General features: G+C 36.9%; 1 protein-coding gene and 1 pseudogene across 1 annotated transcript; both read right to left on the bottom strand.

Annotated features, from left to right (window-relative positions):
- Positions 1-1,807: 1,807 nt before the first annotated feature.
- On the bottom strand, positions 1,808-12,874 carry LOC107952165 (uncharacterized; annotated as a pseudogene).
- Positions 12,875-20,567: 7,693 nt separating this feature from the next.
- On the bottom strand, positions 20,568-21,958 carry LOC107935129 (uncharacterized). Its single transcript, XM_041085494.1, has 4 exons — positions 21,647-21,958; positions 21,269-21,351; positions 20,712-20,938; positions 20,568-20,625 (listed from the first exon to the last, which is right to left on the bottom strand). The coding sequence occupies exons 1-3, from the start codon at positions 21,741-21,743 to the stop codon at positions 20,795-20,797; spliced, it is 324 nt and encodes a 107-aa protein (XP_040941428.1). The 5' UTR covers positions 21,744-21,958; the 3' UTR covers positions 20,568-20,625; positions 20,712-20,794.
- Positions 21,959-22,293: the final 335 nt, after the last annotated feature.

Raw genomic sequence — 22,293 nt, 5'->3', positions numbered from 1 at the left:
CATGATTCAGCAATCAAATAAGGCTGCAAAATATCAAGCTTCTCAGCTTATATATACATGTATCCAAGAAAGGGTGAGACAAGGAATGACGAGGGAAATTGTTATTAATAAAAAAGAAGACATATAAATGGTCACATGATAGACAGATCACCACTGGTTTAAAATGTATACTACTTATAAATATTAAATGTACCATACAAATACATAAAATATTAATTAAAAAAATTAGACTACTTTTACAGGCTATCTCAGTGGACAAAGATCATGAGCTTAGCACTGAAAATAACGAGGAGAAAAGGCACCATGCCAGATTCTGATGATTTCAGAGGTGACGATATGGGCCTCCACTACAGTACGAGAATTTTCTAATATTTTAATCCTTAATATTACATAGATTATTATATATTTACTTTTTTGGCAAAAAAAAAGGGGGATTTGCATTAGTATTTATATTTTTGGATTAATATATTTTTTTCGTTTTACTTTAATATATATATCTCTGTGTGTGTTTTTCAATAGAAAAATATGGAACAATTACTTAGCCAAATTTTGGGTGTTTATTATCGTATTTTCTTTATTTGTTCTTAATTGGAAATTGAAACTCTCTTATCCACATATATTCGAATGAGATCTTGAGCACAAAATTTCTTTTTATGTTTTAATATTGTGATTATAATATTATATATTAATTACATTATCTAAATTGTGATACATTCATAAATTTTTATCTTCTTTTTTTATGTTGCATTGATGTTGCATTTTAATTATTTATATTGAGGTAAAATGAATTGAGAATGGCTGAGTGGCACTCGGCAATGTCAACTGCACCCGGTCATTGAGATGTTTGAAAACTTACTTTATTTGGTTTGACAATTTAATAAAGAAAATTTTTGAATCTAGTTATTATTTTGGTCCATTTATGGAAATCAATCCTTGAAGTTTGAAAATTGGATTAGATTCAAGTGAATTAATTAAATCCTTATAGGTGAATATTTGATCGAGATAGTGTTGCTACTTTGGAGAGCATATCTTCAAGTGATTTTGTTTTGATTATTATTGATGTATTAGCTATTTTCGATGAGTTATTTTGTATTCATTTAAATTTTATGTTAGTAAGACGAAATTGATATATGCTTCAAGGCTTGTGTAGGTTATGAAATGAAAGCTTACAAGTGCATTCTAATTTTTGTTTACAAACCGTTATTGTAAACATTAGTGAAGTTGGAGGTGAGGGGTTTTAGTCTTTAATTACAAGGATGAGATCTCTTTACTTTGGAATTAATAGAGTGTGATTTGCTTGTTGTATTTGTGATAAAAGATAATGAGATTTCTTAAATCGAACTACATAAACAAATCTCTGTGTTTTTTCTGTTTTGCTTGCACTGTTTTTCACAGTGACAAGCCATAATGGTCACTGTAAACTAACATTTCCATTGAAATTTTCATTTTAAGCAAATAAACAACTTAGAAGTAACCATTTTAATGTTATATTTATATCTTATAATCGTATCATATTTTCATAACAAAATATACATATACAACGCCCAAATCAGAAAGCATGATCCCTGTTAATTATTGTACAATCATATATTCTCATGGTGATTGCATCTGATTAAATTTAAAATTTTAAGATTTAATCTTGAATTTCTCTTTGTTTCTTATATTAGTTTTGCTATTAAGAGTTTACAAAAACATGTAGATTTAATCCTACTCTATTCTTGAAAGTTAATTTGAGCTAAATTAATAATTGGAACTTGAGGTTGATATACTAAAAAAATTCTATCAACATTTGATGTTATTCAACACAAAAAAGATTGAAGTGAAGTAATTTTATTGAATGCTGAAGCACATTTTAGCATCTTCCTACTATAATAGAAACTCTATATATCAAATTACTCTGACCTAAAATGAGAAAAAAAAGGTTTGTAGACTGAGATACCATGTGTACAATCAAATTTACATTTAACCTAAGGGGAAAAAATTTGAAAAGCCTTGGTGCTACCTGGAAAAAGCTAAATATCTTTGTCATTTAGCCCTCTTAGCTTACGACTTTTTTTGACAACTTTAACACTGCTGTAGAACCGTTTGAGATCCTTCATAGCCCTCTCTTCAATCTGAATCGATCTAATAGAAGAAGTTGCTTCAACCTCAGGTTTGAACCAGCGACTCATTGCAGGGGAATCCAATGGCGAATCTTGACCAGTAGCTGTTGGACACCCACTCACTTTGGGTTTTGGACTGTGAGAAAGACTGTGCAATTGTTTTCCCTGCTTTTAGCTGAACAGACCGAAAGAAAGAAAAAGAAGTGAGTCCTGCAAATGGCGGAAATGAGCCGCATAATGCAGTTCAAGATGCATTGCATGGAATGGAATGGGATGAAAATGTAATACAAGGAGGAAATGCGGATAAAATACTACAAATGATGAAACCAGTTACGGATGCATGTATGCTGCAAAGACAGGGAGATATAGGAGTGCAGTAACTTCGCGTACCTGCTGCATCTGAATGTCCCTAAGAGATGGCCGAAAAAGATGAGTACCACCAGAAGCAGCCCAAGGAGGTGTGGTTCATTCTACATCAGATACTTGTGAAGCTTGAACTGAGCCGACAGAAATTGGTTTGGATGGCAAGAATGAACTCAGCAGGATTTTTCCTTCTTCATTTCTAACCTCAGGAAGATCTTCCACCTGATTTTTGCTTCCAGTTAGCCAGTTCACTTGTAGTTTGCTCTGTTCATCCTGAATTTCACGGAGTGATGCTTTTCCCTTCAAAACTTTTGCACCGCCCCACGCAGGGCCCTCACTTCTGGGTGTTGGTGGAGGGAGTAGAATGTGTTTCGGTGCATCATCAAGAGCACCACTTAGAAACATAGAAAGTCCACCTTTCCTATTCTTCTTTTTGGTTGTTGTTTGTGAAGTACTCTTATCTTCTGCATGGACCGAGCTTTCCTTTCTTTGAACAAAGAAAGTAGACTTTTCCGAGGCTTGGTCCGTTATAGTTCCTTCGACCATAGCATTTTCTTCCTGTCAAAAATAACAAAGACTTCAACAAATAAGATAACTTGTTCAAGTAGCTTTAACCTCTTTTTTCATTTCAGTAATTTATTTAAATAAACGGAAGATTACTCTTCGAGATGCAAAATATGAGACCCTAAACAGACTTATCAGGATAAGAAATACCAAAAAGCAAACTCACAAAAGACCAAAATAGTAAGTCTCTGCATATTGCCGAACTACAACAATGTCAAAGACTGATTCAAAGGACAAACTGGCTCATGATCTGGAATTTAGAATATCAAAGAGTCTTTTAAAACATCAAACCTAATAATGTAGAAAATTGATATTGATTTTCATATGGATGCTAGTTATGATGAATGTCAAGATCATTTGATAAAACATAGGACCTACTAGTTGAAAAATCTGAGAAACTCGCAACGAAAAAGAGAGTTGGTAGGAGTAATGATAGAGTGCGAAGGAAATGAAATAAACTAGACAAGATTTTATTCAATATGGGATAGAAGAAAGAACATGCAACAAATGCGTAGCAATTCTTTTTACTTCAAGAACTTAGGCATATTCCTAGACCATGCAACAAAACTGTAGCAATTCTTTTTCCCTTGAGAACTTAAATAGACTCCTAGAATGTGCAACATAACTGTAGCACTTCCTTTTTTTTTCCCTCTAGGGCTTAAATGGGTTCCTATTTCTGTTAAAATCTCATGTGCGGCACTCTCACAGCATTTAGAAAGCAAAAGAAAGAAATGCACTTGAATCCAACCAAAAGAGTCTGCAAACAATTAAGCACTAGAACAACAACCTAGCAAATCTTCAGTTAAGTGTCCACTAAAAAGTGAGGCATTAGAAAGACATCTTTAATAAGAAATCCAACCTTATTCATTAAAACTTGGGGGATTTTGATATTAGAAATGTCCTTCACAGAGTTTGGTTCTATGTTACTGGTACTAAAATTCAAGACTCTCTCAACTTGAGCTACCCTTTGTTTGCTCTTCCTCCTCTGTTTTCTTGAAACCTCAGCCTTTTTATTTCCTTTAGCATCTGGTGAAGCCGAACAAGATCCTTTCGACTGAGATTATTCAAATGGTTGACCAAGCTCAGCAAGAGAATTTTCAAGATCAGGTTTTCTTTACAGCTTTGCAATTTGCTGGTCATCAAGGATGGATCCACCCAACTGCTTCATTTCAAGCACCTCGATCTGCTGCAACTTCTTCTGTAAAGCTTGAACTTGTTCGGAGATCCCTTGATTAAGATAATCTTTAGGTTGCAGAAAAGAATCCAATCTGTCTCCTTCATTCACAACACAGGTTTTATTCTTGTTGTCACGGGTCCTTAGAACCTCACTTTCACTATCGTCCTCATCACTATTGATGATAACCGGAAAGGTAGCAGTAGGAGTGGGAAGCTGTCGGTAACTCCATGATTCTGTTGATCTCGAGTCTAATGACTTCTCAAGACTAGCAAGAACATCTGGTGATGCGCTTGCAAAAGCTTGTGATGAGACTGTTAAGATATAATCCAAGTTACGAATGACAATATCCTGCATTCATGAAGCCAAAACAACTTTGTAGTCAAAGTATATTTCCATGCCAAACACCGTGTCAAGAAACCTTACCGGAAAGGCTAAAAGAAGGAATCCAAGCCAACATTACAAATTAGGCACAAACTAAAGCCATCTGAAGAAAATAAGAAAAAATTTCTCTCAAAAATTGTTAAGACCTCAGAGGAGATTACCTCACAATACTTCCTTAGATCATCAGCTCCAAGTGAATCAGCAATTTCAAGTAGTTGAATTGCATTTTGTGGCTCCATTAGACACTCAACTTCTACTTTCTCACAAAGACTCTTTAAGCTAGGTATGGTCTTCATCTCGGAACCAATTTTATGCATGGATGATGTCATGCCACTTGAATCAGGATCATTAAACAAAACATCCTCATCCAATTCTTGTACTTCATCATTGACTTTCAACTTTGGCACCTGATCACTTGGGGGCATATTGGGAGGATAGATGGGGTGGTAGAGAGAAACAATACTCAAAAGATGAGTTTCACCAACTGAAACTGAAGTAGCCCTCTTAACTCCGTGTAACCGAGTTGCAACAGGTGGTTTATCCATACTTTTCTTGCCATCCCACATGTAAACATTACCTGTAGCAGTAGCAGTTGCAGCCCAGTACTTACCAGCAGAAATGCTTACGATTGTTTTCTCACAAAGGGAATATAGCTGTACAAATTCATCCAAATGAAGTAAATAATAAGCTTCACTCCAGGGGAAGTTAAAATCAACGAAGACAATGGAACAGAACCTGTTGGCATCTAAGATCAGGATCTGAGGAAACCCAATAAAATAATGCTCCATCTTCAGTCATAGCCATGCTATGTACCATCCCGGCAGCCATTGCAAACACATGAAGTCTCTCCTTTCGATGAAATTTCATAGGGGTGCTTCCAGTCTTCTTTAGATTTCTGGTAATGACAACTCGTCTAGGTGAAACAAGTCGATGACACCAAGTATATACCGGCCATACAAGTTTATAGTGGTTAGGCCCATATTGCAAAAAATATATTCTCATTCCACAAACAAGTGAAAACGCAACTGTCATTCGTGAATTTTGAATTCAAGTACATGGGATTTAGAAATAGTGCAAGTAGAGATCAATGTAATTATCAATTATAGAAGGTGCCGGTATAATCACCTCTCCGTCAGCTCCCAATACAATTGTATGATATTTTGCAGTTGCAACACCCTTGAAGACCTTGCCTTTGAGGCACTCAACTATTCTTAGTGTGTAATTTGATGCTGAATTAGAGGTGCCATAACCAAGTTGACCCTCCCGGTTGTAGCCCCAAGTGAAAACTTCACCAGACTTGGAGACAACGGCAGTATGCTCATTCGCAGCAACAACAGCTGAAAGTTTTCAAGAGAGCTTTTAATAAAACTGTTCTATATTATTAATTGAAGAATTGAACTTAAATAGAGAAAAGATCTATATTATTAATTGAAGAATTGAACTTAAATAGAGAAAAGAGTCCTAATCCTAATTGGGAAAATAGTTCCCTTATTCTAATAAACTACTAAAATATAAAAGAAAATAGTTCCCTTGTCCTAATAAACTACTAAAAGATAAAATAAAAATATTCCTAGAATATGAATAAAACTTATCTACCTAAATAAGATTTATCTACCTAAATAAATTTAAAATATATACATATTTCAACACCCTCCCTCAAGTTGGTGCATATATATCAATCATGCCCAACTTGCTTACAAGAAAATCAAAGTTTGTCTTAGAGAGTCCTTTGGTGAGTATGTCAGCAATCTGTTGTTTTGAAAGAACAAACGGCATGCACACTTAGCCTTCTTCAATCTTCTCCTTGATAAAGTGTCTATCAATCTCAACATGTTTAGTTATGTCATGTTGGACTGGGTTGTGAGCAATATTAATGGCAGCTTTGCTATCACAGTACAACTTCATTGGTGAAGTTATTAGTTTCCTTAGCTCTTCCATAATTCTTTTTAACCACATCATTTCACAAATTCCTTAAGCCATTGATCTAAACTCAGCCTCTGCATTACTTCTTGCTGCAACACTTTGTTTTTTGCTTCGCCAAGTCATAAGGTTTCCCCAAACAAATGTACAGTATCCTGATGTAGATCTTCTATCTGTTATTGAGCCTGCGCAATCTGCATCTGTATAAGCTTCAATTCCTCTTTGTTCGGATTTCTTGAAGAATAAGCCCTTTCCCGGTGAACTCTTCAAGTATCTTAGAATTCGAAACACTGCTTCTTCATGTTCCTCCATTGAGGAGTGCATAAATTGACTTACTAAGCTCACTGCAAAAGCTATGTCTGGCCTTGTATGTGATAAGTAAATTAACTTACCAACTAATCTTTGGTACTGCCCTTTATCAATTAATCGACCTTCTTTATTTCCGAATTTTACATTTGGATCAATTGATGTGTCAGCTGGGCGGCAACCACTCATCCCAACCTCTTTTAAAAGATCAATCACATATTTTCTCTGAGAGACCACAAGACCCTTCTTTGATCGAGCAACTTCCATTCCAAGAAAGTATTTCAAAGGACCCAAGTCTTTAATCTCAAACTACAATGCTAGATGCTCCTTGAGACGCCTTATTTCATCCACATCATCTCCTGTAAGAATGATATCATCGACATAAACTATAATAACTGCTATTCTACCTTTTTGTGAATGTCGATAGAACATTGTGTGATCAGCTTGCCCTTGTGAGTAACCTTGTTTTTTAACAACTTGAGTGAATCGTTCAAACCAAGCTCGAGGAGCCTGCTTCAGACCATACAAAGATTTCTTGAGTTTACATACTCGAGTTCCAAATTTTTCTTCAAAACCTGGAGGAGGATCCATGTAAACTTCTTCTTCAAGTTTTCCATTTAGGAAAGCATTCTTCACATCTAACTGCTGTAAAGACCAATCAAGATTAATAGCAATTAATAAAAGAACTCTAACAGAATTTAATTTGGCCACTGGAGCAAACGTTTCAAGATAATCTATCCTGTATGTTTGAGTGTACCCTTTAGCCACCAACCAGGCTTTGTATCTATCTAAAGATCCATCTGGTTTGAATTTGGTTGTGAACACCCATTTACAGCCCATTGTTTGTTTCCCTACAGGTAATTCCATTGTTTCCCATGTACCTGTTTTTTCAAGAGCGCGCATCTCCTCTAAAATAGCCTCCTTCCACTCAGGAACCTGTAAAGCATCTTTCACATTTTTGGGTATTTGTATAGTATCGAGACACGAAACAAAGGTTGAGAATGTTGAAGACAAGGTTTTATAGGATACAAAGTTAGACATGGGATATTTGACAATATTTCTAACACCTTTTCTTTTGGCAATTGGAATATTTAAATCAGAAAATTCATTGACTGGATTATGAGTTTTACCTAGACTTTTGACAGGATCTTGTGGGTCGGATTCTTGGTGATGAATCTGGTGGATTCCACTTTCTTGATTTCGATTTCTTCTTGAATAAACAATTAACTCCTTTGTTTGTTTTTTATTCTCATGATTAGACTCTACACCTTCATCCTCCTTTTCATTAACATTAACATCATTAATTTCTGTGTTAATTATAAATTCGCCTTCCCCATTATTAGAATCCTTATGTTGTATATTCCTAATCTTTTCTTGATCAATTATAGAATCTTCCTTAGTATAATTCCCTCTCTAAAGATTAGAATCAAAATAAGATTGTGTTTCAACAAATGTGACACCCATGGTAATAATAATCTTCCTATCAATTGGATCATAACATTTGTAACCCTTTTCAGTAGAAGCATAACCAACAAAGACACATTTTTTTGCTTTAGGATTTAGTTTACCTTGGTTGTGAAGATAAACAAAAACACTACACCCAAAAACTCGGAGGGATAAATCTGTGATCAATTTAGAGTTAGGAAAATTATCTTTAAAGAGACTAAAAGGAGTTCTATAGTTTAGAGTTTTAGTGGGCATTCTATTAATAAGATATGTAGCTGTTAACAAGGCTTCGCCCCAAAGATAACGTGATACCTAACTAGTGAACATCAAGGCTCTAGTTACTTCCAAAAGATGTCGATTTTTTCTTTCTGCAATCCCATTTTGTTGTGGTGTATTTGTACAAGAACTTTGGTGGACTATTCCATATTTGGTTAAGAAAACACCTAATTGGTAGCTAAAAAATTCCCCACCATTGTCAGTCCGAAATACTTCTATTTTCACACCAAATTGTGTTTTCACCATAGCATAAAAAGACTGAAACATATTTTTAACTTCAGACTTATCTTTTAATAAAAACACCGAACAAAGTTGAGTATGATCATCAATAAAAGTTACAAACCAACGTTTTCCTGAAAAGGTCGAGACTCTTGAAAGTCCCCAAACATCACTATGAATTAACGAAAAAGGTTTGGAGGTTTTATATTTTTAAGGTGGAAAGAATGACCGATAATGTTTAGCCAATTCACAAAATTCACAATGATATGAAGGACTTTTATTTTTAAAAAGATTAGGTAACAAATATCTTAAATAGTAAAAATTAGGATATCCAAACCTATAATGTCAAATCATAACCTTATCAGAAACAGAATTTAAACATAAAGTAGTTGTTGGTTGACTTAGATGGTCGTCTTTAAGAAAGTAAATTCCACCAAATTCTTTAGCATTGCCAATCATCCTCCCCGAGACCATGTCCTGAAACTTACACATAGAGGAGTCAAATATAACATGACAATTTGAGGACTGGGATAATTTACTGATTGATATGATATTACAAACTAGATTTGGCACATGTAAAACATCATGTAAAACCAAGGAAGATGAAATTTTAACAGTGCCTTTCCCGGCTATTGCCGAGAAAGACCCATCTGCTACTTTGATCTTTTTGTTTCCTGCGCAAGGTGTGTAAGTTGAAAAAAGAAAATGACTACTAGTCATGTGGTCACTAGCTCCAGAATCAACGATCCATGTGTTTGTTTTACAAGGCTTGACACTGAAAAAAACAGAAAAATCAGTACCTGATTGGGCAAAAGAGGAAGAAGGATTATTGGATTAGTTATTATTGGATGAGTTAGGAATTGAAGAATTCATCCGAAATTGTAATGATTGAAAATACTTGTGTAGATGCTCTAATTGTTCCTTAGTGAATGGAGACCCTTTCAGAGAACTTTGGCCCTTGCCACTCTTTTTTCTTCCATTTGTAGGTTTCCCATAGAGCTTCCAACACGTTTCTCGAGTGTGCCAATATTTTTTGCAGTGATCGCACCAAGGTTTTTTCTTATCCCTAGTGAAGGCTGTTTTAACTATGATGGTACTGGAGATTTTAACCTAGCTCAGATGCCATGAAAGTTTTCAAGAGAGCTTTTAATAAAACTGTTCTATATTATTAATTGAAGAATTGAACTTAAATAGAGAAAAGAGTCCTAATCCTAATTGGGAAAATAGTTCCCTTATTCTAATAAACTACTAAAATATAAAAGAAAATAGTTCTCTTGTCCTAATAAACTACTAAAAGATAAAATAAAAATATTCCTAGAATATGAATAAAACTTAGCTACCTAAATAAGATTTATCTATCTAAATAAATTTAAAATATATACATATTTCAACAACAGCAACTATTCTCGATTTAAGTGAGCTTACTCTACGTGGTGTTGGTTGGATATCCACAGACGTATAGCCCAACTGACCCTCTGCACAACACAAGATAATGTCTACTTCAGCATTTCTAGCCAATATGTCCTTGATTTGTTTGAACAATGCAGAAGATTATTTTGCCGGTCAACATGTAGAAGGCATGCAATATTGAATCAATTAATACAATCAAGCGAATTTTCACTTCAGGAAATAACTATCGCCTATGGTCCCCAAATCTTGCTAGTATAACCAATGAGTAGATCCCCAAGTGACCACTTCCCCGACCTCTGTAGCAACTACAGTGTGATGTTTCGCTGCAGCAATTGCTTTCACCCGACGAGCCCCCAAACCAAAAGTCACTTGGCGGGTAGTGATAACTGCAGCTTGACCACTGAAAAGTATAAAGGATAAAATAATACGTTCATGGTTGTTGACTCACATCATCCTCTATACCCAAAATAAAAATAATAAACAAAACTGTTTCAAACTTTTAAAATTTTCAATATGGTATTCCAGAAAAAATGTAAATTAAAAAAAAAAACATGATGTAAATTTTAAACTAACAGAATTCAACATCTAAAGATCCCATGGCTTAATTTAACTTCAGATTTCCTGCTTGAAGAATCATTAAAGTGGGTAAGATTCTGTCAAACACAAAGGGATAACAAATCTTATACCTATGAATGTCAAAGTCAGGGTGCCCTAGTCTGCCCCCCCTTCCAAAACCCCAGGTGTAGACCTTTCCATGAGCAGTAACAGCTACACTATGAAATTTAGCTGCAGAAATTAACTTGATTATGGAGCCATGAAACGAATCAAGTTTGCTTGGTAACTTCTGAATATGGGCATTTCCTGTTCCAAGTTGGTAGTTAACACCACTTCCCCAGCTAAACACCTCAGTAGCAACTAAAAACACATGGAAAACCGTGTTATACTTTAAAAAAGGCAGATTTGATTATATATAACAATCAAATGTTGTCCCACAAAGTAAAGCAGGTACCCGAATCAAGCCCACTTTCGAAAACCTTCAACACAGGCCCAGAAAGGAGATCTATAGGTGTTCTACATTTTGAATCTTCCAATGTAATAGAAGCACCAGACTGAAGGAGAATACTAGCTACAGCAAGATGACCAAAATGCAGAGCTCTATGAAGGCTACTCCATCCAGATTCCCCATCCTGAAACATACATTCTGAAGTGTAATTTGAAAGAGGATTGAACATAATTGGACCATCATAGATCTCTATAACTTCATAATGTTTAACACAAAGATAATAGACATTCTAAAGCAAGGTACTCGACAGGCATCTATTACGAACCAGGAGACATTCAGATCAACTAAACAATAAGAAGAATAACACACCTTAGCATCAGGATCAGCACCAGCAGCTACAAGCCTCTGAATAATGGGAAGGTGGTTTCTCCAAGTTGCAATGTGAAGAGGAGTCAGGCCAAACCTGTTCCTACAGTTTACGGTACCACCAGTCTTCTTCAATAGCGTCAATGCTGAATCTACATCAGCCAAGGACCCTTCTCGCACAGCAAGCCACAAATCTTTATGTGATACACTAGGTGAGACTTTTTCTGTCCTTGAGGTGAAGTTAACATCTCCACTACTTTATATGTCAAGAGAACAGTCTATAAATAGTATTTTCTATCGAAAAAAATAAAATTCAGAAGTCACTGATAGCTCCTACGTATGTCTATAGCCAGAGATCCAAACACATAAAAAGAAATTAGGACAGACTAAAAATACAGGCACAGCTTCCTCTGTTGCAACTAGTCCATTAGAAAATCAAGAGAATCTATTTCCATTTAAATGTAGAGCTGTGTTGATAAAATATCCTCTTGCTATCGTCTTCACCATCTTTACTATGAAGAGATACCAATTTCAACAACCATTTATAAACCCCCATGAACATTCACAATGAAGAAGGATATCTTGTATAAATAAAGAAGTGAAACAACATGCTGCATTTAAAATTTCATGGATCAGCATAAAGTATCATGTAGAAGTGATATATAATAGCTAAGGGAAAATGAACAACATAAAAACAACCAAAACTAGCAAATTTTATGATGTAAATATCAAAAGAAATTAGAAACTTGCACATGTGCAAATGCATTTGATCTCACAAGCTATCTCAAAATTTACAGCAACAGAAATTAAATAGAGTGACATTAGATTTAAACTGATTCATTTCTAAGGAAGCAAATGGCTGCAGTAAACAATTACAAGCAAAGCTGTAGAGCTAAAGCATAAAATTTAAATTGGGAACAAAAGAGAATAATAAATAAATCATGGGAAAATCAGTTTACAGATAAAAAATTACATGAATTTAACCAGCACAGATAATTATAAATTACACCAACAATAAAAAAAAATCAAAACTTTCATTCGAATACAATAGCTCCTCAAAGTTCCCAGCTTCAGCAATGACAACTCGAAAGAAAATACTCATTGTCAAATTCTCAATAATATCACCAAAAACAACAATGAGGAGAAGAAACTGCTGCAAAGAAATGCTACAATTGAAAGCAAATGAAACCAAATCTTTTCACATCACCTTAAAGAGAAATCCAAAATATAGCCGGAAAGTCGAAGAATATAGCTTTGAATAAATTTTCTCTTCTTTTTTCTTTTCTATTACATAGAACCAAAGCTTAAGATTATACTGTACCCCAAAAGAACCAAAGGCATAAAAACGCAAGTGGAGAAAAAATTAGAGACGAACTGAAGACGAGTAAGGGTATTCCTGGAACTTAAATTTTATATTGAATTCGGCCCATACATGTCTATGGGCCGGGCCGGGCCGGGCCGGGGGCGGATGGTTTACATTAAGTATATGGTGATTAACCTTGGGTTCAGCACTTGGAGTTTTGTGTTCTACAATAACTTGTCCTTGATGATGGCACATATATTTTGGGTTTTGATCGGAGAATACAATGAAGTTGTTTCCCATGAAAGTTTCAAAGCAAGAACAGGGACCAAACATGGAACGAAGCCCCCACCAACACAACCTCAAGGAGATAATCCAGACAGCGGTAACATGTATATGACCGCAGTGGATAGTTCTGGATAGGCCTGATCATGGTTCAGGCCACTCGGCCCGACTCGAAGACCCGCTTAAAATATGGGAGGGTTTGAATAAAAATATAAACTCAAAAAATAGGCTTGAATAAAAAAATAATACCCGTTTAAAAAATAGACCGAGCCTTGGTTAAGGTATTTTTGTCCCGGACTCGGCCTGGCCTGAATTCACCTAAGGCCAAAAAACTGCTCTTTTTTTTAATGTTATTTTCTTGTTGTTTTCCCTATTTTTCTACTATTTTACTATTATGTTGCTACTATTTTATTGTTATTATTTGAATATTGTATAAAACTTATTTTATTGTTAATTTTGTTATTATTTTAGAGGCATTTGCTTGTTAAGTTATATTTATCTTATTGTTATTTAAAGTCTACATATTTTTTAAAATTTATTTTCAATTTGTTGGGAAATATTTATTTTGATGTTTTTAGTATTTTTGATATATTATATATATTTAAAAATAATATAAAAATTAATAAGGGCGGGCCTGGCCTGAACCGGGTTTTAACATTTTTATCCAAGTTGGGCTTTGACAAAATTTAGGCCTATTTTTTGGGTCAGGTCGGGCCAGACTCAGGCCTAGTAAATGGGCCTGGATTTTTTGTTAAACTCGGCCCGGCCTATGAACACCTCTAGTTCTGGAGTAGGGGAAGACATCTGTAGTTATTTAGATTTGGTGTAGGGGTGATATGGCCGAGTCAGGTGTTGGAAGCAAGGGCATGGGAGGACCTAAAATTAAAATAATGTTAAAGATAATTATATAAAAATTTTCAATAAATAAAAAATTTATAAAATTATTAAATATTAAAATAATTTAATTTAATTTTTTAAAAAATAAAAAATAATATGGAGACCTAAAACGGGTTTGGATTAGTCTTTTGCAAATATGAACAGATTTAAGCATAAATTTAAAATCATATTTGTCGAAACCATTTTTTTGGAAAAAAAAACGAGTATCGACTTGGAGAAAAACGAAAACGGGAGTCGCCACAAATCTTTTTAGGTGTGATTGGATCACCTTGAAATTACGACTGCAACGTAACGATCCCGAGAGGGGAGAATCCAGTTGGCACTTCGGAGAAAGGTCAAGACGAGGGTTTCTATGCACACAGCGAAAGGCGTTATACTCCGAACACAAAGGCAGAATCAGCTAAAGGAAAATCCGTGGTCGTTGAACAAGAAAAGGAAAAGACGACTAGACCTGAATCACCCATCAATGAGCCTGTAACTGAAAAAGAGGCTAAAGAATTCTTAAAATTCTTAAAACACAGCGAGTACAGTGTTGTGGAGCAATTGCACAAACAGCCAGCTCGCATATCCGTACTAGCCTTGCTCTTGAGTTTAGAAACTCATCGAAGTGCATTGATGAAGGTTTTAAATGAAACATATGTTGCAGATGACATCTCTGTCAACAAACTCGATTGTCTGGTCAATAACATCAGCGCGGATAATTTTATTTTCTTTAATAATGATGAAACACCACCGGGAGGCATGAGATCTACAAAGGCCCTACACATTACCACTCACTGTAAATGATACATATTGTCAGGGGTATTGATTGATAATGGATCAGCATTGAATGTCATGCCCTTGTCCACGTTAAATAGGTTACCAGTGGATAACTCTCACATGAAGACATGTCAAAATGTCGTGAGAGTATTCGACGGTACGGAAAGAAAAGTGATGGGAAGGATCGAGATACCTCTCTTGATTGGCCCAAATACATACGAGGTGGACTTCTTGGTAATAGACATCAAGCCATCATACAATTGCCTGTTTGGAAGACCGTGGATTCACTCGGCGGGGGTAGTGCCGTCATCCCTACACCAAAAGTTAAAATTGGTAACTGAGGGTAGGTTAGTAACGATAAACGCGGAGGAAGATATTATTGCATCCGTCACCAATGACGCACCGTACGTAGGTGCAGACGATGAGGTGATAAAATGTTCCTTTCGATCGCTACAATTTGTCAATGCTACATTCATTGTCGAAGGAAACAAGATCCCAATGCCCAAAATATCCAAAGCTACGAGGATGGGCCTACGATTGACGGTCGACAAAGGAGCCCTGCCAGGAAGAGGACTTGGAAGTTGCCTCCAAGGAAGGAGTGAGATACCAATGCTAATAGAAAAACGAGACCGCTTTGGCTTAGGATTCAAGCCAGACGCGAAGCAAAAGAAGAAGGAGCTGAAAAAAAGGCAAGAGATGAGAAGAGCACGTCTGCGCGGTGAGGAGGTCCAATGGGAACCAATGACCTTCCCTCATTTTATCCCGAACGTTCGTGTCCGGAGGAACTATCCATCCAAAATAAGAGATGACAATGCAGAAAGTGGCAGAAGAGATGTTGGGAAGTTGGAGCATTAACGCCATATTTGAAGAAAAAGCTGAAGAAGGGGATTTATCTGGAATTTGCTTTTACATTCCTGGAAGTGTTTTGAACAATTGGACCGTGGAGGAGATCCCTGTAACTTTTAGAATTAATTCAGAGTAATGTTCAAAATGAGCTTATTGCTCTATGCCTAGGGCCAATAAGAACCCTTTTATGAAATAGGCATATGTCTAAATATCGTCATTTCAATAAAAATGCATTTTTGCGTATCATATTGAGCAAATATTCTTTTATTCTTTCTACTTCATTCATAATCATACCATACAAATCAAATATTCTTAGATTCTTTTGTTCTTTGGATTTCTTTCTTTATCCATAACAGGTCTCTAGATATCAATGATATGAGCAACGTTGCCAATGACTCAGAGATTTCTTTCGAGCAAGATTTGTGTATGGAGGACACTGAGAATTTTGAAGATGACCGAAATTGTAGCCTATCTCCTGATTTGTTAATGATGGTAGATCAAGAGGAGAAATAAATCCTACCTCATAAGGAGTCAGTGGAAATTATTAGCTTAGGAGAAGCAAAAATGTGAAAATTAGAGCTAGTATCGCTACAGAAACAAAGCAAGACCTCATCGAGTTACTCCGGGAATTCAAGGATGTCTTCGCATGGTCATATCAAGACATGCCCGGATTGAATACTGATATCGTGGTACATCGACGCCCCATAAAGGAAGAATGTAGGCCAGTACAACAGAAACTCCGAAGGATGAGACCTGATGTTTTGTTAAAGATAAAGGAAGAGGTCAAAAAGTAATTCGACGCCGGTTTCTTACAGGTGGTCAAGTACTCAGAATGGGTAGCCAACATAGTCCCAGTTCCTAAGAAAGATGGGAAGGTATGGATGTGCGTGGACTATCGGGACTTGAATAAAGCTAGCCCCAAAGACAATTTTCCATTGCCTCACATTGATACACTAATGGACAACACGGCAGGTTACTCACTTTTCTCCTTCATGGACGGCTTCTCGGGATATAACCAGATAAAAATACATCCTGAAGACATGGAAAAGACAACATTTGTAACCATGTGAGGAACGTTTTGTTATAAAGTGATGCTATTCGGATTAAAGAACGTAGGAGCAACATATTAGAGAGCCATGGTAACTTTGTTCCATGATATGATGCACAAGGAGATCAAAGTTTACGTTGATGACATGATTGTAAAATCCAAAACCGAGAAGGAGCATGTGCAAGTCCTGAGGAAACTATTCTTGAGATTAAGAAAGTTCCAACTAAAGCTCAATCCCGCAAAATACACTTTCGGGGCCAGGTCAGGAAAATTGTTGGGATTTGTAGTCAGTGAGAGGGGAATCGAGATTGACCCAGATAAAGTCAAGGCTATACAAGAATTACCCCTGCCACGCACTCAAAAAGAAGTTCGAGGTTTCCTAGGAAGATTAAATTACATCGCCCGTTTCATCTCACAACTAACGGAGAAATGTGACCCTATATTTCGTCTCCTTAGGAAGCATAATCCAGGTGTTTGGGATAAAGAGTGCCAGAAAACTTTCGATAAAGTCAAACATTATTTGTCCAGTGCCCCAGTACTGATGCCACCTTGCCAGGATAAACCACTGATACTGTACTTGACAGTGTTTGAAAACTTCATGGGATGCGTGTTGGGCCAACATGACGAGTCAAGAAGAAAAGAGAAAGCGATATACTATCTCAGCAAGAAATCCACCGAATATGTGACAAGATATTCGTCGATCGAGAAGTTGTGTTGTGCTTTAATTTGGATAACCCGAAGACTGAGACAATATATGTTGTACCACACAACTTGGCTTATCTCGAAACTAGATCCTTTGAAGAATGTGATAGAGTCAAATGCTTTGAAAGGAAGAATGGCTCGTTGGCAAATTTTGCTTTCTGAGTTTGACATAGTCTACGTGAACCAAAAGGCTGTAAAAGGGAGTGCAATAGCAGATTTTCTGGCCAGTATAGCTTTAGAAGATTATGAACCATTGAGCTTTGACTTCCCGAATGAAAACCTAATGTATGTTGCGACCACGGAAGAAGACTCTCAAGAAGGTCACCTGTGGAAACTGAATTTTGATGGAGCTTCAAATGTTGTGGGTAACGGAATTGGGGTAGCCTTGGTATCCCCAAACGGAGATCATTATCCTTTCACCAGCAAACTAGATTTTGATTGCACAAACAATATGGCCGAATACGAAGATGTATCATGGGAATTCGTACAGCAATAGAACGTAAGATTAAAGTGCTAGAGGTATATGGGGATTCTGCATTAGTGATCTATCAGCTTAAAGGGGAATGGGAGACAAGAGACCCTAAGCTGATCAATTACCGAAGGCTGGTTCTTGAGTTAATCGAGGAGTTTGACGATATCACTTTCTGCTACCTTCCACGAGACGGAAACCAGATGGCTGATGCTTTGGAAACCTTAGCTTCTATGATCAAAATGAATAAACAAGGGGATATGAAGCCTATCCAAATGAGTATTTATGAGGCTCCGGCTCATTGCTGCAATATTGAAGAAGAAGAAGAAGAGAAAGATGATCATCCTTGGTACCAAGATATTTTACGATATGTAAGGAGTCGTGAATACCTAAACCAAGCGATGGAGAATGGTAAAAGGACACTAAGAAGGCTGGCTAGTGACTATGTCTTGGATGGAGAGATCCTATACAAGAGAAGGAAGGATCAGGTACTCTTAAGATGTGTAGACACTGTCGAGGCTAAGTAAATCCTGGAAGAGGTTCATGAGGGTGTCTGCGGAACACATGCTAATGGCTTCACCATGGCCAGACAAATCATGCGATTCGGATATTATTGGTCCACTATGGAAGGAGATTGCATCAACTATGCCAAGAAGTGCCATAAATGCCAAATTTATGGGGATAAAATTCATGTACCTCCTTCACCCCTTCATGTCATGACTTCTCCATGGCCTTTCTCAATGTAGGGCATGGATGTCATCGGGCCAATCTCACCGAAGGCGTCTAATGGACATCGATTCATCTTTTTCGTTATAGATTATTTCACCAAATGGGTAGAGGCCACCTCTTATGCTAACGTCACAAAGTCAGCAGTTAGTAGATTCTTAAAGAAAGAAATCATATGTCGATATGGGATGCTTGAAAGGATCATATCAGACACTGCACTGAACTTGAATAATAGCACGATAGCAGAAGTCTGCAGCCAATTCAAGATCAAACATCATAACTCATCACCTTATTGCCCAAAGATGAATGGTGCAGTGGAAGCAGCCAATAAGAATATCAAGAAGATCATAGGAAAAATGACTGAGACCTATAAAGATTGGCACGAGAAATTACCATTCGCCCTATATGCCTACCGGACGCCAGTTAGAACCTCTACCGGGGCAACACCTTTTTCTTTAGTTTATGGAATGGAAGCAGTTCTGCCTATTGAGGTCGAGATTCCCTCTCTACGTGTGCTTTCAGAACTAAAATTAGATGAATCAGAATGGATCAAGTCTCGATACGATCAGTTGAACTTGATTGAAGAAAATAGGCTAAAGGCTATCCGTCATGGTCAAATGTATCAAAAGAGAATGATGCGGGCTTATAATAAGAAGGTTAGCCCTAAAGAATTTCATGAAGGAGACTTCGTGTTGAAAAAGATCCTCCCCATACAAAAGAATTTCAGAGGAAAATGGATGCCAAATTGGGAGGGACCTTATGTGGTAAAGAAGGCTTTCTCTAGAGGGGCTCTGATATTAACTGAGATGGATGGTAAAAGCCTGCCTAATCCTATAAATTCGGATTCAGTCAAGAGGTATTTTACCTAAAAAAAAATGGAGAGGCTAATGTGAAAACCCGTGAAAGGGCGCTTTGAGACCAAAGGGGTTTGAATTGAAAACCCAGGAATGGGCAATTCAAATTTTGATCGAACATAGGGCATGCAGCAGTTTTGTCTTCTCTGAATTAACAGGAAGGAGGGGTGCTACATATTGGGGCATCAACAAAGTGCTCTTGGTCTCCTAAACACATACCGAGTTCAAAGGGTCCTTGAGAAGTTTGTGCAACGAGGCTTATACTGCGATATCTGGGGCACCTATTCTTATCTTATTCATTCTGTTTAGCAGAATATGCTACCTTGATTAATTCATAGGTTCTCATTTTGTATATTAGCAAATATGCTATCTTGATTACCTTGTTTATCTTGAGCTTCGCTCTCAATAAAATTCCATCTTGCCTATTGCGATAATCTTTTTCAAGCGTCTTTCATTAAAATGATGATTAATGAACTAATAATATTCAAAAAGAGTTCTGCATATAACTCTGAAATTCTTCTAAATGATACAAGGACCTGACACGAAACTAATTAGTTTGAATTACCCTACATTCAAAGGTTGGAAACGTTGGAAAATAATAGCCCAAATTGTGATTATTCTTCGGGTTTTCTGCCAGAGGTACCAGTCAAAGAAAAGCAGAGTAATACATCGATGATAAAATATCGATGAACAACGAGTAATATCACAAAAAAAGAAGGGGACATTTTGCATTCATACAAACAGCATTCATACACATCTAGTTAGGAGCATTTGATTCATTCTGATCATGACATCCTAATCATTTGGCATAAATAGGTCCATAAAACGAATTCAGCAGGTCATGTTCTCCAAAGAATGGTGTAACAGACCGAAGAGATTATAATCCTACACCCCTGAAGACGCAGTGGGACGGATTGAAAAAGGCGACGAATCTTGCCTTCCTGAAGTCGCAGTGAAGAAAATTCAAGCCACCAAGCCTCAACCCCCTAAGCAGTAGGGAAATAGATCGAAGATGATAGGCTTTAACCCCCTAAGCAGTAGGGTAACAAGCCAAATTTACAAGCCTTAACCCCCTAAGCAGTAGGGTAATAGGTTGAAAATTACAGATCTTGCCTCCCTGAAGTTGCAGTGAAGCAGATTCAAGCCACCAAGCCTTAACCCCCTAAGCAGTAGGGTAATAGGCTGAAAATTACAGATCTTGCCTCTCTGGAATTGTAGTGGAGCAAATCAAATTAGCGAATCTTATCTCTCTGAAGTTGCAGTAGAGCAGATTAAAGCTATAAATCCTATACCTCTGAAGTTGTAATAGGGTCGGATCAAATCTACCATGGCAAATCTTATCTCTCTAAAGTTGTAGTAGAGCAGATTAAAGCCATTACCATCTCCCTGAAATTGCAGTGGAGCGAGTTGAAGTCGCGAACCTCATCTCCCTGAAGATGCAGTGGAGCAGGTTGAAATCATCAAGTCTTAGTCCTTTGAAGTTCCAGCGGAGTTGATCGAAGCTACAAGTCTCCTCTCCCTGAAATTACATTGGAGCAAACCATAGAATTAATTCCAATACCCCTGAAGATGCAGTGGGATGAAGTGAGGTTACTCGAAGAAAAGAAGCACCACGAAGCCAAGATCCAGTTAGACAAGGCAAAATTGGCTATTTTAAGTTCTTTACTCCATTCTCATTACACGAGAATGAGCAAAGAGGGGCAGCTGTTATAGCCAATTTTGGCCTAGCCAACAAAATAATACAACCCAAATTAAAAGTCCAAAATAAATGGCCCATTATAGATTAAAACCAAAAACAAATCAAAACCCTATTAGCCCATTACCTAAACTAACCCTAATAGCCCACTACCTTTATTTTTTCAACAGCCACGCCTGCTGCCGAACCCTTGGCCTCCCCTCGAGCCAACCACCAGCCTTCCACACCTCTGACACCTGCAGAGGGAAATTAACACAAAGCAATAGTGAAGTAAATAACAAAATAAACAAAAGAACAGAAACAAAAAGGTTGATTTTCGGCTATAAGAACGTTTTCAGATCTCTTTGTATTTTTTTACACAGATTAAGCAATAAAAAAGCAGAATAGAAGCAAAGGCAAAGGTTGATTTGATTTCTTTTTTTCTTTTCTTTTTGTCGCCTTTCGATTTCCTGTTCCTTCTTTTATTTTTATTTTTTTTTGTGTTTGTAAAAATCTATTTTAAATAAAAAATAGTAAAAGGAAAGAGCTTACCGGAGACCCCCACAGCCACGTCGTCGGAGCCCTCCTCTTCGTCGCCGTTGCTGTAATCGGGTCCAAGAGGGGCTGAAAATCTCCTCTCTTTCGGCATCTTTGAGTTTTGGTTTCATGGCTTTTAGGGATGCTCCAAACGGGGGCTAGAAAAGGGCCCCTTTCGAAACTTTGCCGGCCACCAGATGTGGTGGTGATATGGCACTCAGATGGCAGCAATGAGGGGTTTCAAAAGAAACTCTAGCAGAGAATAAATGGACAATAGGGGGCTTTTGATTTTGTTAAAAAAATTGGCTAAAGTGAAGTAAAAAAGGGGTTTTGTTTTTTTTTAAATCAAATGAAAAAGAACGTGTTTGGTGGGATGTGGACCTGTGCATCCTCAATTATTGGGATATCTGCACATGAAGTCCCTCCATCTTTTAGCGTCCTTCGATCAATCCCTATTTTAGCTTCTCTTTTTCTCTTAATTTGGCCATCAGATATTGCTTTTTAAAAAAAAATCAGTCCTCTGTTCTGTGGGGCTTAAAGTGCACGTTTGGGCTTGGGATATTGTCCCATTTTGCCCTCACAAATTTAGGCGTGTTTTATTGAGGTCCCTGGCAGCTTTATGTTATGTATGATCTATACCTCAAATTTTGATTTGTTTTCAA

Source organism: Gossypium hirsutum, chromosome A13 (genome assembly GCF_007990345.1).
Source record: "Gossypium hirsutum isolate 1008001.06 chromosome A13, Gossypium_hirsutum_v2.1, whole genome shotgun sequence".
Taxonomy (NCBI): Eukaryota; Viridiplantae; Streptophyta; class Magnoliopsida; order Malvales; family Malvaceae; genus Gossypium; species Gossypium hirsutum.
This window is presented reverse-complemented; position numbering and strand designations above follow the sequence as displayed.